Source organism: Sinocyclocheilus rhinocerous, unplaced genomic scaffold (genome assembly GCF_001515625.1).
Source record: "Sinocyclocheilus rhinocerous isolate Xijiao unplaced genomic scaffold, SAMN03320098_v1.1 scaffold54, whole genome shotgun sequence".
NCBI lineage: Eukaryota > Metazoa > Chordata > Actinopteri > Cypriniformes > Cyprinidae > Sinocyclocheilus > Sinocyclocheilus rhinocerous.
In genome coordinates, this window is record NW_015647078.1 from 305476 (window position 1) to 323180 (window position 17705).

At 41.6% G+C, this 17705-nt stretch overlaps 1 protein-coding gene across 1 annotated transcript in view; it reads left to right on the forward strand.

Moving 5' to 3' along the window:
- LOC107708715 (forkhead box protein O3-like) overlaps positions 1-14677 on the forward strand; it is a 49150-nt gene extending 34473 nt beyond the window's left edge. Inside the window, exon 2 of the mRNA XM_016513012.1 lies at positions 12779-14677. Coding sequence (XP_016368498.1) covers positions 12779-14458 — 1680 coding nt within the window. The 3' untranslated portion in view covers positions 14459-14677. The remainder of the gene's footprint in view (positions 1-12778) is intronic.
- Positions 14678-17705: the final 3028 nt, after the last annotated feature.

Consider the following 17705-nt stretch of genomic DNA (forward strand, 5'->3'; position numbering starts at 1 on the left):
CTAAAAAAGGCAAATAAACTAAAAAGACTGATGATAAGAGGAGAAAACAGTCTTGAACCAGCACTAACATATATTAAAATCTTTTTAAACTACTAATGACCACCTTTACTGGAATTTATCACATTTTATTGTAGGCTTATTTATTGTGTAAAATTTAGTCTAACTTCTTGTAAAATTTATATTAGATGATCTGTTAAAAGAGAATAGATTTTTCCCTATAGATTTTTATAGATTCCCTATAGAACTGTGGCATTGTTTCTTCATAACAAATGCTATATTGATTAATTAAAAAAATCATTATTGGCCTGGTAATGATTAATAGGCTAATGTTATTATAACAAATGCTACAGTTAAGAACTATAGTACATGGCCTTCAGATATTCCAAAAGATGGCATAGATTAAATCATTAAGAGCCCGATGAACTGTTAAGGAGTAAGAAATAAATAATATCAATATAAGAAAATGTTAAGTTAGATTGACTTCCCATGGCATGTTGAATTAGAACATTCTGTCAAACTATAGCCTATAAGTGCCTAAATAATGTAAAATACATTACATTACATATATATATATACAGTATATATCCTATGTAAACAAGTAATTGTTAACTATGATGTTACTTTATTGCAAAACTTTGCGTAGATGATAGCACAAAAGACCATTTCACAAAAATAAATATATAAGCAAACAAACAAATAAAAAAAACCTTATGAGTGAGCATGACCCGGGACTCTACTAAAACAGTTCACACTTCAACTCCCCCCCCCCCCTTTTTTTATAGCCAATAGCGTTTTGTTTGCATCGCAGCATTCGACAGCTTGTGACCGCCACAGTTGAAAAAAAGACTATTAGACTTTCCCTTGAGATTTGGTATATAACTTTTACTAGTAGAAAGAAACAGTCATAATTTCAGTAATACAGTTTGAAAATCACGTAATATATGCTGGTGCATGGCACCGGTGTTATCTCTTCTCCTCATCATTGCTGTTTATAATGCTGAGGATGTCTAACCATTTGCAATGTTTAATCTCCTCCATCATGGTTTAAAATACAACATTCAGGTGAGTTTGATATGCTTTGTGGTCCGTGCCGACTCATGCATATGATCCGCTCTGTGATATTGTGTCTCTGGACCGGAGCACACTGTGTGCACTACGGTAGTTCAGGTGACACTGACATGAAACCAGACTTTATTCACCCCAATGGAAAGCATGTTTAAACTCTCTAAATCACTCCCTATGCCCTATGTAGTGCAATATGTGCCTTTCACCATAAATAATATAATTAAATGTATAAACTATTTTTCAGGTGCAGCTTTAGGGTATTTTATTGTATAAGGGGAAGGGCGCTTTAGATTCTAGAGAGCATTTGATTGGTTAGAAAATCTGAAGCTGAGTGCAGAATGATCATCAAAATCGTTGATTCATATTGGCTGAAGTCAAGTCAAGTCACCTTTATTTATATAGCGCTTTTAACAATACAGATTGTGTCAAAACAGTTTCACAGTATTACATAGGAAAATAGTGTTTCAATAAGGCAAAAGGAATATAGTAAACACTCAATTTTACTTAAAGGCAGTTCATCATTGAATTCAGTGGCGTCATCATCCAGCTCAGTTCAGTCTAAATAGTATCTGTGCAATCAAGTCGACGATATCGCTGGATATTAAGTGTCCCCAACTAAGCAAGCCAGAGGCGACAGCGGCAAGGAACCAAAAACCCATCGGTGCCAGAATGGATAAAAAAAACCTTGGGAAGTGAAATACTGTAAGATTTGAATGCTTATATCTTCTAAATGTGAATTTTGTCAATGGTTTGGAACACACTAGTTTACACTAGGTATCCTATACTTGCCGACTTTGTAAATAGTTACAGGAGAAAAACTGGGAATCATACACTAAACGACTGAGGATCACACACTACCACACTTTCAGGTCGTTCCAATCACAACAAACTCATGCAGAAACACATTCCTTGTTGCAAGGAGACACATGGCAAATGAAAACAACGTGTGTTATAAAATCGGCTCAAAATAGCAAACATGTTTGATATCCTCTGACTAGATGGAATCAAAGTCTGAAGCTAATAAATGGACTCTGTGTCCATCATACACCTTGTGATTTTCTATGAAACCTGTCAACTCAAATTTGCAGACAACTTGTACAGACTGTAAATAGGGACAAAATCTTGGTAAATGTTGTGTAGTGTATTCCAGCCTTTAGTCGTATGGAGCAGTTTTATGGTGTTTTGTAACAGACGTGGCTGGAACAATATGGCTGCCTAATAAAGACTCAACTTTGAGTCAACCAAGAGAAAAGGTTTTACTTAACAAATGAATACGTAAAACACATCCTGTATTAACCAGAAATAACGCCATTAGCAAACGTCCGTTAGCATCATTATCATGTATTAGGACTGTTCGATCCTATAATTTCATATCACTCCATCCGTCACATTGCCCACACCTCTCTCTGCTCTCCACCTTTCGCATTAATCGCCTGTGAGTTCTTTCTTTTTTTCCCAAACAGCCGAGCACCGCCCGTGACATCACTCACAGGAAGTGCATCTTTAGCGTTGGCTAATTTCCATCGATTGCCTCCAGACAGGCTTAGCAGACGCGCCCTGTTCCCACACAGAACTCTCATTTTAAGTCTCCTCGCCTGCAGGAGTCCTCTCTCGCTCTCTCCCTCTCGCATAATGAACGCAGTCAGCGCTTTTATCTCCTACCCCACTTGTGCTTATTATCAAATAAATGCGAGGTAGAGAGATACCCATTGACAGTAGCATGCATAATGACTGCTGGCTGTGTGAAATGGATTAATAAATAATGGGTGAACGCGGCTGAAAACAGCTTTTCCAGTCCTGTGTGTGCGCGCGAGAATGCTCGACAGAACAATCCCCCAACACACGAGCCGTGCGTTCCGGACCGCGTCGAATGGAACACTGGGCAGAATGTAAAACAGAACGCTGCCTGGAATACTCTGAGGAGTCTGCTCAGTAAATTAGAACGCTCTTTAAAATGAGAAACAGATCGCTTGGCAAATGCTACCCGGAATAGTTCGCTAAAACTTCCAGGTAGATAGCGTCTTAAACGCTGTCGTTTATTTCTACTGAAGTGCTACCGTAGCTATGGCCTTTTGTGCTGCTCAGAAACTGAATGAAATCTAAGGCACTTTACGTGACCTTGCGTGAAAAATGAGCCGTGATCCTTCCAAATCCCATTCGTTGCCCATAGTGAAGTTGATCCAAGGGCACTAATCCAAGGCCTACATCAATGAATAGTGGACTGAAACACTGTATCATAGCATCATTTGATTAAGGCTCCTTTCTGGATCCACTCTGAATGGATCATATTTTGGGTATTCATCAATAGGTGCTTTTGGGAAAGGATCATCTCACTAGGGAGCTAATCAGGTCACAGGACACATCTGTCTTTTTCAGATTTGTTTGATACTGTGGCATCTTATATTTGACACTCTGCATACAATCACAAATTTTCCTGATTTCAAAACAAAACACTGTGGTAATGTAAGTGTCGAAACCCTTGCTTTCTCGCTCTATGATATTTTTTTTGGTGTGTCGGGGCAATTGTTAAGGCAGAACTTTCCATGTAAAAGCAGCCCTTTTTATGGCTTGTCGTGGGCAGATGTGCCTAACACGAAAACAAGAGGGCGGAGGCGACCAATGGCGCCAGGCGGTCAAATACATAGGTAATGATCTTGGTTCATAAACCTCAATTTGACTAAATGTACCAAGCTACGTATTAGCATAAACTATAAAAGATGGTAAAATTGTGAGCAGTGTCATTTAGTTGCTCCATTCCACAAATAGGGTACAAGACTTGGAAGTATAAAATTTTGTCATTTGTTTTATTATTTTCTGTTATAGAAAATGCCAGAATTACCACAGCATTGCAAGTAACAAGGTTCGAATTTAGCCTAGTAGTAGTTGGTATGTAGTTATTAATGAACCAAAGTGGAAGGTGCCATTTCTTTAAGGAAGAATGAGTACCCTGAATCTAATCTGCAGTCTATTTAGTTATGTAATGAAACTCTCCTAATTTTCCATCTTGATCTCAATGCCGATTATTACGCCCATGATCGCTCTTCCTCTACACACCTCCTGCCTGGCCAACATATGATCCCTTCAATCCCTCTTACATTGTTGCGTTCCAGGGGTTATAGTCAGCTAAGGGGCCGCCAGATTTAACCAGAATTAGCACTAGATTTCTCTGGATTATGCAGGTTGGAGTGGGATTAAACCTGATTGCCAGATTTTTCCGGTTTGCCGGGCATATTTGAAAGTGTCTGTATATCAGTGAGCGTGTGTATGTGTTTAAACTTTTTCTCCATTGAGCACACTGTTTCTGTTAGGAATCTCAGCCTTCATGTGTGTGTCTGACTAGCAGGGTGTCAAACACACACATGATTAAAATGCTAACAGGTCAATTTTGGCCTCTAGTAGATGTTACTCAACTGTATCCAGTATCCAGTTGTATCAGGTGGCAGTAAGCTTCACTGTCTGCCTTTTTCCCAATGGTAGTTGTTGCACTTTGTTGCATCGGCAGCATGCTGTTGCTTACTTTATATTGCCAACTATCTTTGACAATGAATCCAAGCTTTATTGTCATTGTCCGACCGTAAATCAAGAAGTTGTAATGTCTAAATGCCATGTGCCTGATCACTCTACATCTCACCCTTGCAGAAGACAAAAATCCTTTACTGGTGAAACATCTACTGTAATAAAATTGGGATTGGCAAAAAACGTCTTTGTCAGAATACACCAATAATGTTGATCAAATAACTGTGTTGTTTCTGCCAACACTAATCAGTTAATACTGTTATACCTCATATTTCATAGGGAGGTCATCATTACTGCAGCATTACACTGGGACTTTATGTAAGCTTTGATAAGAGAGTAGTTGCAGATTTAACCAGAAGAGTATCTGTGAGAGCCAAAGCAGGTCACAAACAGACGGCTACATGGCTGGCCAGCGAATGACTCAGAGGCAGAAGAGCTTGAAGGTGTCTGGGTCAAATTCCGAACCACAGACCTGCTATTTATAATGCTCACCACAGGCCACACCACCACAGTAATTGTGACTTCATGAATAATCAGCTTTCATCAAACACCCAGCGCTCTACCTCTTTCCCCGTCTTAATGGAGACACTAAGGGCAAAGAGCGGATCTTTTCAGCGACTAAACGACGACTCATGACCTTTCAAGTCTGAGAGTTGTCATGTTTTAAAAATGCAAGCTTTCTACAACAAGTTCATATGCAGACGGCTGTTTGGTCAGCTGAGCTGTGGAGTGGTGGGGTGCTGGTAGCTACTGTGAAGTCACGCAGCCTATAGTTGACTTGCTAATCACTGTTCCTCTGAGACAGCTCAAGCGACAGCGTGACTGCCGATGATTGAAGCTCTCTTGCGAGTTGGGCGAGTCGTCTGACTGTCAGAGATGAAAGGATGTTTGCAGTTTACCTGCAGCATCAAACGGCATCTGCCTCTCTCTTCCCCCCGCTTCTCGCACATAGCTCCTCTCTTCCCGTTTCCACAGTAGTCATGGTTACTCCTGCAACAGAGCGTGTTTGCCGGAGCTGTCAGGGCGTCGCGCTCAGATCACCTCGCGCTGGTCGTTTCGGCACGCAGTTCCCACTCGTGACACCGCGCTTCAATTTGGCTTTGATTAAGTCAGCCTGGTAAGCATCTGGCTCTTTCACCAGCACGGGGGCTCGTGTAATTTGGCAGAATAACCGAAGGAGAATAAAACCCCCTACCTGGGGGGGTGAGGGGACGTAAATACATCTTGCTTATCCAATTTCTCACCGCTCTGAATGGGAGCGCCACAAAATGCAGCAAATCTGCCACCGGTGTTAGGGGAAGAATTAGCCCCTCAGGTGTGAGGTGACACTGAAACAGCACGCTCTCCGAGATTAGCCTGCTTTACAGTCGATATCCAGCTGTAGTGTAAATTTTGCCAAGGTAATTGGCTCTTTTCAGTGACTGATATCTGACCACTTGTGTGAGCGGTAATGGTTCTCAGAATCACTACGGAAAACAAGAGGCTGCTTTCCGTAAGGGGGTGCGATGGGGGATTATGGCGTATAGATGGGCTGATAGACGCACTTGAAGCGTAATTGTATTGTGGATGATTGAGGGACAGGAAGTAGATTTGTTTTGTCTTATTTGCATTTTTTTCTTCAGTCAGAGCAGGTGAATGAAATTAGTAGTGTGATTTGTGGCGGGATGGAGGGCGAGCGAAAAGAGAGTGATGAACAGATGCGGGACACAGGGAAAGAGATGAATGAGTGTGAGAATGAGGGAATCTGAGTGAAGGAGGGTGTGAAGAGGCTATGCAGCTTTGAAAGAGACGGTGTGTGTTTGTAGGGAGTGGAGCTTGCACTACATTATTGTTGCTGTGTACACATGTCAACACATTATATGCATTGTTGGTAATGTTGAAAATTTTGACGGACAGATGATAAAAAGAAACAGAGAGGGAAACGGAGATCAGTTAAGATGATCAGTTGAAACTCTGTGTACCAGGCCAAGAAGGGAGAACTATGAACATTGTCCCAGGCCCTGGGATGAGGGCCCTCTATAATTATAACCTTCGCCTCTGTGGGAGAGGGGACCAAACATAAATATTTTGTCCCGGGGCCTCTGGATTTTAGGCACAGCCATGGTGTGCGCACCAGCATACTGTGACAAGAGCATGCAACAGGGAGAAGCAGATTGAGGGATTTGGCCCTTTTGCTTTTTTCAGGGATGGATAGGAACAAACTGTCCTAGTCTGTTTTGTGTTTCAATGCTGTACTGTCTCAGAGTAGTCTTCCTCATTCTTTTTGTTTGTATTTATTTCTTATGATGACTTGTAGCCAATCTCTAGCTAATAAAAAAAAAAACTGTTTTCAAAGGAATCCTTTTCAACCTCAGTAGACACTAATCAATAGAAAAAATGTTTAATTGCAACTGATTTTTATAATATATAAAATTAGTCAATAAATATCTTGTTGGTTTGAATTATTTCTGCATTGTACGTATCGAGGTAATGAATAAATACTTTAAACATGCTATTGAGAATCTTTACACTGAGGTAATGATGCTATAAGGTATGCAAGACCTTGCTATAGTGTGAAATATGAAGTTCATTGTTAGGCAAGATGCACAGAGGAATGTTTAGCAAAAAGCTTTTGCTGTGACTTTATTTAATATACAGTACAGCCTTGAGCCTTTTTAATACAAATTAAAGTAATGCAATTTAATTAAAATCATATTTTGTTGAATCTGGCAGACATATTAATGTGAAACAACTAAGGTTCTGTGAGTTCTGTGCGGTAGTATACACAATAGCTACTGTATGGGGACAGGTGTTTCAAGTCATACAGTGCACAGCTGGAACAATGTATTGACCAATTCACATCCGAGACTATAACTATCATTAACATTCTTGACTCCATTGTTGTTGTACACCAAAGAAAGAGATGCATTTCTCTGCTGCATCTGTACCACTGAATCCTTTTCTCTCTCTCTTTCTCTTTCTGATTTCCTTTGTCTGGTGCTCCTCCAGGATCGCTAGTGTGCCAAAATCACGCCTCGCTCTCGCTTTCTCGTCTCAATCTCTGGCTTTCCCTCATATTTCCCCAAGACTGCAATCGATAGAGGCGTCTGTGATCAGGTTGCCACGTGTGATTCATTTGGGTAACCTTGACTACAGTTTGATGTGCGTGTGGACTTGGCTTGTCTAGCTGCAGCGTGAGTCAGAGAAAACGTGTGCCATGCAGGAGCTGGTCTGCTTACAGTATTGATTTGCCTGAGCAGCCAAGAGGGGTTTCACCTCTTCCTACAATGAGTGCCCCGAACTGCTTTAGAGTTTTTATAGGAACTTGCATAATTCTTGTGAGATTTGCACCCTCAATGGTTTTGTTTTGAATATTTGTTTATTTGATTCACACTTGCTTGATACACAATAGGGGCTTTCGCACCGGAGGAACCTTTCATAGTTCCTAGAACTATTGGCGGAAGTACCCGCTTTTTGGCGTGTTCACACCACAGGAACTAGGAATGGTTTAGGTTCTAGGAACTCCATTTGGAGGAACTAAATTAGCTCCTACTTCAGAGTAGGGTCTAAAACAGTTCTATAGGATTTAATTAAGAGTCTAGAAGTTACTCTTTTTAATTCTATGTCTACAGTTGCTAACAGGGAGATTTAGCTTTTCCTGGCATGCAAACCACAGCGGAAGAGAGTGAAAGGTTAAGCTAGAATGAATAAACTGAGTACTGCTGCTCCAGTTCCTCTTGCCCTCGGATGACGCTGAGCAGCAGGAATGAGGTTTTTGCCTCCCTGTCTCTTGTCCATCCTGCCACATTAGCTGGCCGCCTGCTCCGAGCTGCCCATTCCTGTTTGTCTTCCTGCTCAAGTCATTTCCCAGAAGGTTTTTCCATAATGTTGGAAAAGGGGGTGCTACTTTGTTTGTAATGTACTCTTCAGCACTTCTCAAACTATTCTCATTAACTTTCATCAATTGTGTTCTCAATTTTATACACAGAAATTGTTTTACATTTGAAACACTTAATAATTCACTTTAAGAATAGCAATAGTCAATTCTATATTTATAATAGTAAATTATTATATATTATATATATCTGTTGCTCATCAGTTTCAAATTAATCGGTCATATTCACTCAAGGTTACTTTTAGAATTCCAATAGCATTTGTCATAATGTCCAGCAGCTGTCTTAAGTCTTGATTTACACACCGTTTCTGTCCCATTTGAGGTACTGTAGCATAGGTTACAGCTCCCAAATAGACATCCTCCAAACATGACCGCCACTCTCCTTTATGAGCCAGTACTTCAACCCATAAATCAACTGACACAACAATAAATAAGGTGTTACGTGCATCTACACCACTCATTTCACAACTATCAAATGGTAGTTGTATCATCAAGTCAATTAACCAGGAGCTTGAACATTCATGTTTGAATAAATATCTTCATCTTTGAAAACACACATGTGGTAAATCTCAACATAGTTATTATTACATGACGGCTACAGTAACACTAGTCATTATTTTAAGTCCAAGTATATGAGTTGAAAATCTCCAAATGCATTTCCAATTGGGCACATGTTTGCTGGCTGAAGCAGAACTTCAAAAACTTGAAAACATTTGGAAAGGGCAAAAGGAAGTTTGGTGATGTTTAAAAAACCTCATTTCACTGCTGAAGACTTATTTTGAGCTGTATTGGCTTCTAAAGTTAACTTTTGTGTCACGCCTATATTTAGTGAAATGATACGAAGTTCCCACTCGTGACACCGCGCTTCAATTTGGCTTTGATTAAGTCAGCCTGGTAAGCATCTGGCTCTTTCACCAGCACGGGGGCTCGTGTAATTTGGCAGAATAACCGAAGGAGAATAAAACCCCCTACCTGGGGGGGTGAGGGGACGTAAATACATCTTGCTTATCCAATTTCTCACCGCTCTGAATGGGAGCGCCACAAAATGCAGCAAATCTGCCACCGGTGTTAGGGGAAGAATTAGCCCCTCAGGTGTGAGGTGACACTGAAACAGCACGCTCTCCGAGATTAGCCTGCTTTACAGTTGATATCCAGCTGTAGTGTAAATTTTGCCAAGGTAATTGTTTCTTTTCAGTGACTGATATCTGACCACTCATGTGAGCGGTAATGGTTCTCAGAATCACTACGGAAAACAAGAGGCTGCTTTCCGTAAGGGGGTGCGATGGGGGATTATGGCGTATAGATGGGCTGATAGACGCACTTGAAGCGTAATTGTATTGTGGATGATTGAGGGACAGGAAGTAGATTTGTTTTGTCTTATTTGCATTTTTTTCTTCAGTCAGAGCAGGTGAATGAAATTAGTAGTGTGATTTGTGGCGGGATGGAGGGCGAGCGAAAAGAGAGTGATGAACAGATGCGGGACACAGGGAAAGAGATGAATGAGTGTGAGAATGAGGGAATCTGAGTGAAGGAGGGTGTGAAGAGGCTATGCAGCTTTGAAAGAGACGGTGTGTGTTTGTAGGGAGTGGAGCTTGCACTACATTATTGTTGCTGTGTACACATGTCAACACATTATATGCATTGTTGGTAATGTTGAAAATTTTGACGGACAGATGATAAAAAGAAACAGAGAGGGAAACGGAGATCAGTTAAGATGATCAGTTGAAACTCTGTGTACCAGGCCAAGAAGGGAGAACTATGAACATTGTCCCAGGCCCTGGGATGAGGGCCCTCTATGATTATAACCTTCGCCTCTGTGGGAGAGGGGACCAAACATAAATATTTTGTCCCGGGGCCTCTGGATTTTAGGCACAGCCATGGTGTGCGCACCAGCATACTGTGACAAGAGCATGCAACAGGGAGAAGCAGATTGAGGGATTTGGCCCTTTTGCTTTTTTCAGGGATGGATAGGAACAAACTGTCCTAGTCTGTTTTGTGTTTCAATGCTGTACTGTCTCAGAGTAGTCTTCCTCATTCTTTTTGTTTGTATTTATTTCTTATGATGACTTGTAGCCAATCTCTAGCTAATAAAAAAAAAAACTGTTTTCAAAGGAATCCTTTTCAACCTCAGTAGACACTAATCAATAGAAAAAATGTTTAATTGCAACTGATTTTTATAATATATAAAATTAGTCAATAAATATCTTGTTGGTTTGAATTATTTCTGCATTGTACGTATCGAGGTAATGAATAAATACTTTAAACATGCTATTGAGAATCTTTACACTGAGGTAATGATGCTATAAGGTATGCAAGACCTTGCTATAGTGTGAAATATGAAGTTCATTGTTAGGCAAGATGCACAGAGGAATGTTTAGCAAAAAGCTTTTGCTGTGACTTTATTTACTATATAGTACAGCCTTGAACCTTTATAATAAAAAAATAAAGTCACATAATTTAATTTAATTAAAATCATATTTATTAAATCCAGAAGACTTACTAATGTGAAATAACTCAGATTGATAGTGGGCCTCTGTAAGTTCTGTGCAGTAATATACACATAGCTACTGTATGTGAACAGGTGTTTCATGTCATAGTTGCTATACTGCACTGCTGGAACAATGCATTGACTGATTCACATCCGAGACTGTCCCTATCATTAACATTCTTAACTCCATTGTTGTTGCACAGCAAAGAAAGAAATGCATTTCTCTGCTGCATTTGTACCACTGAAGCCTTTCCCTCTCTCTCACTCTGTCTCTCTCTATCTCTCTCTGGTTTCCTTTGTCTGGTGCTCCTCCAGGTTTGCTAGTTTGCCAAAATCACGCCTCACTCTCGCTTTCTCGTCTCACTCTCTGGCTTTCCCTCATATTTCCTCAAGACTGCAATCGATAGAGGCGTCTGTGATCAGATTGCCACGTGTGATTCATTTGGGTAACCTTGACTACGGTTTGATGTGCGTGTGGACTTGGCTAGGCTAGCTGCAGCGTGAGTCAGAGAAAACGTGTGCCGTGCAGGAGCTGGTCTGCTTACAGTATTGATTTGCCTGAGCAGCCAAGAGGGGTTTCACCTCTTCCTACAATGAGTGCCCCGAACTGCTTTAGAGTTTTTATAGGAACTTGCATAATTCTTGTGAGATTTGCACCCTCAATGGTTTTGTTTTGAATATTTGTTTATTTGATTCACACTTGCTTGATACACAATAGGGGCTTTCGCACCGGAGGAACCTTTCATAGTTCCTAGAACTATTGGCGGAAGTACCCGCTTTTTGGCGTGTTCACACCACAGGAACTAGGAATGGTTTAGGTTCTAGGAACTCCATTTGGAGGAACTAAATTAGCTCCTACTTCAGAGTAGGGTCTAAAACAGTTATATAGGAACTACCAGTGACCTAAGTGTACGCTGATTGGCCAAACGCATACGAAACACCGGCTACCTGGCATTTTTAAAAAGCCATGTAAAAATACTTACTCCATGAACATGGAAAACAGCGATAACAGCATTTACCTGTTGTCTGCAGTGTTGTGTTCTTTTCTCAGCTTCGATATGTAACACTGCAAGTTGGCATAGGAGATTTCGTCTCTAAGCCCAACTTTTTGCTCTTTCAGTCGCGTAAATTGTGCATTTACATTCCATCTCCATTATCAGAAACCCAAAACACACAACAAAAACAGCTTGGCTTTCTCCATTCATTTGTTGATGTTTGTAAATGCCGCGAATAAAGACGCCGCTGTTGGCCGCTTCAAAGTTCTTGCTGCCAGTGCGAATGCCACCAGGAAAATGGCATGAGTGAGAATTGGTTCTCTAGGAACCACTCTGCTGGCTAGTTCCTAGAACTAAGTTCCTAGAACTATGCGGTGCGAAAGCCCCTAATACTTCTAAATACACCTTTTTGTATATATACCTTGTATACACTGAAAATTTCTTAGAATAATCCTTGTAATATATCATAGTTCAGGGGTCTTCAGCAGGGGCGTCCATCAATTACTGTCTGAAAAAAAGTAAAACAATGATAGTGTACAATTGTGTATGTCATCAATGATTATTTGGACACTGTACTGTATTTATGGTAATAAAGTACTTAAATATATTAATATGTTTTTTAAAGTATATTATTATAGGTCAGGCCCAATGTAAAACTTATGAATATGTAATAGGGGTCCTTGCCCAGTCTCTCTCATCTACCAGGGGGCCTTGGCCTGAAAAAGCGTGTTTAAATATCTTCATTTTCTACCTAAGATTAAGACACACAATGTTAGTAAACCTCAATTCAAAATTACTAATTCCTCTGTCTTATTTCTTCCTGTTTTCTCCTTCCCACAGAACTCCATCAGACACAACCTCTCCCTACATACCCGCTTCATCCGTGTTCAAAATGAGGGAACAGGAAAAAGTTCCTGGTGGATGCTTAACCCAGAGGGTGGAAAGATGGGCAAAGGGCCCCGAAGACGAGCTGTATCCATGGACAATGGCACTAAATACCTGAAGAGCCGAGGCCGAGTCAGCCGGAAGAGAGCAGGAGCTGGGGGAATGGGCAGAGAGCTTGGAGGACCCGGAATACAGGGATCGCCAGAACATGGAAGCCCAGCTGGTAAGGGAGTAATGGGAGTTGGGGGTGAAGAGTTTGATGCCTGGACAGACCTCCACTCCAGAACAAGCTCCTCTGCGTCAACGTTAAGTGGATGCTTGTCTCCAATTCTGGCTGAGACAGAACCTGATGAACCAGAGGAAGGAGGACTTTCCTGCTCAGCCTCCCCAAGACTCTACCCTAGCCCCACCAGCACAAGATCTCCAGCCCTGGGAACAGGGGGACACTGTCCATCTGTCGAGCTCCCGCACCTGGCTGATCTAACTGGAGCCATCAGCTTGGAAGAGGGCTACTCCCAGCCTCTACCACTGAAGCGCAATGGCTATCACTATGGCCCTGGACCGAAAGGAGAGACCTCCTACTGTGGAACGGTTTATGGCCAACCGTCCATGGGCATGCTTAGGCATCATACGCCTATGCAGACAATTCAGGAAAACAAGCCTACCAGCTTCCAGCGTGCTCTTAGGGCATACTCAGAGAACAATGCCCTTGAAAGTCTGCTTGCTGGAGGGCCACAATACTGTGGTAAGGACATAGTTGTGGGGCAAGGACCAGCATCCCATTCCCTTATGTCACAATCTAACAGCGCCGTGCACTCTCACGGCCACAATCAGAGCCAGAATCACAATCATAACCCAGAGCATGGCCAGAATCGCAGTTCCAGTCAGAGTCTTCACAACGGCCATGGGGTAACCCATGAGCAAAACCCAAGCCATCATCACAATCCCAATCAAGCTCATAACAAGCTTCACCCAGGTCTTGACTACAATCATCACAAACACCACCATGGCCACGACTACGTTCAAACTCATGACCACAAACTCAATGCTAGTCCCAATCCTAACCACATGCACAATCACCTGCAACACAACAACTCCAGACAACCAGACCTTTCTCCCAGGGTGAACAATGACATGTTGCAACCCTACAACCACAAATCACCCAGCCTTTATGGCTCACGTGCTCACCTCCCTTCTACTGCCCTGCCTCCTAATCCTGCCAGTGTCTTGGACGTACCCCAAGACCCTTGTCGCCTGGCTTCAGCCCCCCACCCTCGCCATCAATCCTACCCAGGTTCCCACCTCCACCAGGGCATGACAGAACCCTGGCAGGGGTATTACCACCACACATCACAGAATCCTAATTATCATAGCAACCACCAAGCTAACCATCACCAGGATCCTCACAACCGGTTGCAGTTCGAGCTGGAAATGGATGTGCACCAGAGCAGTCTGGATTGCGACGTGGAATCCATCCTCCTGAACGACTTCATGGACACAACAGAGGGAATGGACTTTAACTTTGACGGGTCGCTATCACAGGGTGTTGGCATGGGAATGGGTTTGGGAATGGGAATGGGGTTTTTTGCAGGACCTCAGCAATCACACAACAGCCAGAGTTGGGTGCCTGGGTGAACCGTGGGGGCATTGAGGACCTACATATAGGCAAGCGTTCAACCATACAGCCTTCTGAAGGGCAGCAGGTCAAGTTGGGAACTCACATGAACGAACTGACCAAGATTCCCTTTTGCTGATGTCAGATTCTGGACTCATGATTATCCCTTGCCCCATCTCCCTAAAATCCCCCCCCCCTTTCTATTCCATTTTCCCTGCTGTGGAATAATGTCTGACTGCCCTAACAGCCCTTTCTGTGCTTCTTCCATTTTCCCTGCTGTGGAATAATGTCATACTGCCCTAACAGTCCTTTCTGTGGTTCATGTCCTTCAGTTTGTGCTCAATTCATCACCTCCATGTCTTTCTGGGCAAAAGCTCTGAAGCACTTTACATCGCCATCCATTCCGATGCTGTAACGACCACCCCGTGACCTGGGAGGAATCACATTGTCCGCTGGCCTGGGTTTAATGTATGCAAACGACTTTGTTATCCTTCCTGAACAAAAAAGTAAATAAATAATTAAGCGTTGGTGTTGTTTTACTAAACATGAGTACAGGATTGAGCAGTTGCTATAGCTGTCTGAGTGTCTGTGCTGTCATTTGTGTATTCGTCAGTGTGTGCGGGTGTCTGAGTGTTTGAGTGTGGAGCTGCTTTTCTTTGGTAAATGTGTGCACCTCCTCCCAAGTAGGTCTATTGGATGTCCCTTTATTGTGGGCCAGGACAGTCATCCATCAGACACACTCTATTGATATTCAGCATATCCTTTTTAATCTCCAAAGTAATGCAGCAGCTATGCATCACTGTTGCAAATAGAATGTGATGCTCGGAGAGCGCAGGGTTGTTTTTCCCCCGGACACACAACGGCTTAATGTGTTTTGGCGAAAGTGATGATTAAAGTCACTCTGCAGTAAGTGGGGGGGCAGGGGAAGGGGATATTAGAAGGAGGTAGGGAGGGCAGAGATAGAGAGATAGAGGGGTAAAAAGGAGAAATGCAAATATCATCACTATGCCCCCTTCCTCTCCATTCTGTGAATTTATAAAGCTTTCCCTGTAATGAAATAAGGAACGATCCAATACTACCGCACATCCTGTGCAGGGCTCTTTCCTGGTTCACCTCGGCCTAGTTACTCTGTGGCAGCCTTCCTCTGTCTTTAACCAATGCACTGACTTTATTTCAGCTACATTAACATTCTTTATTATTCGGCCTGTGCAGCGTTACCCTAGGTTATCAATGATGGTTAATCAAATAAAAAAATTTGTCAACCCTTATTAACTGTGTGTTAAAGTAATACAGATATGGAATTTGGAAAATTATCCTTAACAAGTTAAAGCTTGACTAACCTGATTAACTATTTAATGGTAGTGCTACCTCAAGGTTGGAAAAGGAAAGTTGTCGTCTCATACGACACCTGAGGTGACTAACAGGCTTTCAAAGCCAAATAGTTTGTATGTGAATTGCTGGTGCATCCATGTCAAAAATTGCTAAATTATTTATTTGTCAAGGGAGACGGGATCAAAAATAATGATAGCATATGCCAAACAGTGAAAATGCATCGGCAAAGACAAACATAAGTCGCAACTCAGTGCACTCTGACAATCAAAAACTTATAAAGTACAGCATCAAAAATCACAGGCTATATGAATCAGTATTTCTCTTACCAAGTCTTCACAAAAGGCATTTTCTAGCATCAGATAGCAAAAGCATCGTTCACTTGTGATGTCCCATAATTACAGGATTAGAATGTCTCTGTGCACACTACTAAACAAATGCAAGAGTAATTTCATGGCTGCCAGGATAAAGTCACCTTCCATGGCCAATCACTAAATCAGAATATCTTTGCAATTTTATGTACATTTCTGGAACACAAAGTGTAGATTCCACCCCCTTCATTACTTAAGAATTGGAGAGGTTTGTTCCTTTAGCATTCCAACAAGAATGTGTTGTGAAGGAACTCTTATTAATTCCTTGATATTTATATGCTGTTTTGTGTTTCAGCTTATTTTGTCCACTCCTTGTATCATTACTTGCTTTTGTCTACCATTATTGATGTTCCATAAAGTGCATCCCCATCCCCCACACTCTTTTATTTTTTTAAATATATGTTGCCAGGTGCTTTCTCGGAGGCTGAAATTGGCCAGAGATACATGACTTCGATGCAGCTTTTTGTTCTGCTTAAATTTTGATGAGGAAAAACGTACATGGAGAGATAAATGGAGAGTGCAGTTAAAAAAGAGAAAGAAAGCTGACAGAGAGTGAGTTGAAAAAGACGGCACTAGGTTGCTTGAAAGAAAAAAAAAAAGCCCTCACAGATAGAGATGGTGTGTGTGTTTGTGTGCATGAGAGAGAGAGTCTGTCAGAGTAGCTTCTCTCAGCCGAGCTGTTTGAATCAGGCCAAATGTCAAGTGGCTCTCTACAGTGTTTCTCACACGGCCCGATCAGATAGCCATCCCTCTTTCTCACTGTCTCTCTTTCCTGCCAAGGACAATGAGCCCTGTCTTCATCCGCTTTCATTCCTGTCTTTATGTTCTTTTCGAGGTGGCCAGGAATCTGTTGTTATCCAACTGTGATTTTGATTGCTGGCTTACGCCTGCTTCAGTGCTCAGCTTCATATGTGTGTGTGTGTGTGTGTAGCACAGTGACGTACCTGAAATGATATGAAAATGAATTGAAATTTTGCCCTGGTATTTACTATGCCTGGCTATCAATAATATAATATACACAGTTTATATTTATTGGGTATAAAGATGGGCTTGTGGATGACAGTTTGGAGCTCCTGTATCCCATTCATCTATATTACAAGATCATGATTCTATTACAGTTCATTTCTGTTCCATGCTGTACAAAAATCTGTATTGAGAAAATTGTATAATATTTTTTGACAAGCAAATATCAGTTTTATTTCTTTTTTTAAATGATGTATCTGCTCATCTTGTGGCCTGTAAAATAAAACAAAAGAGAACTTGAAAAGCTTGAAAGCCTTTTTCTGCCAATGTGTGTAAAGAATATGTGTGATGCTTCAATCGATTTGGTTCAGACAGCAATGCATTTAAATGCACTTACTTCAGTATTTTGAATTCTTTCTGAGTGAAACGGAATACTGAACGAGAAAAACGAGAGGGAAGGGCTTGATTTTAATGTACCTCCTTGCTATCTCGAGCTCGCAGCAGTATGGTGTTTGAAAGAGAGTACTTAAGAATGTACACACACACACACACACACACACACACACATATATATACTGTATATGTATGTATGTATGTATGTATA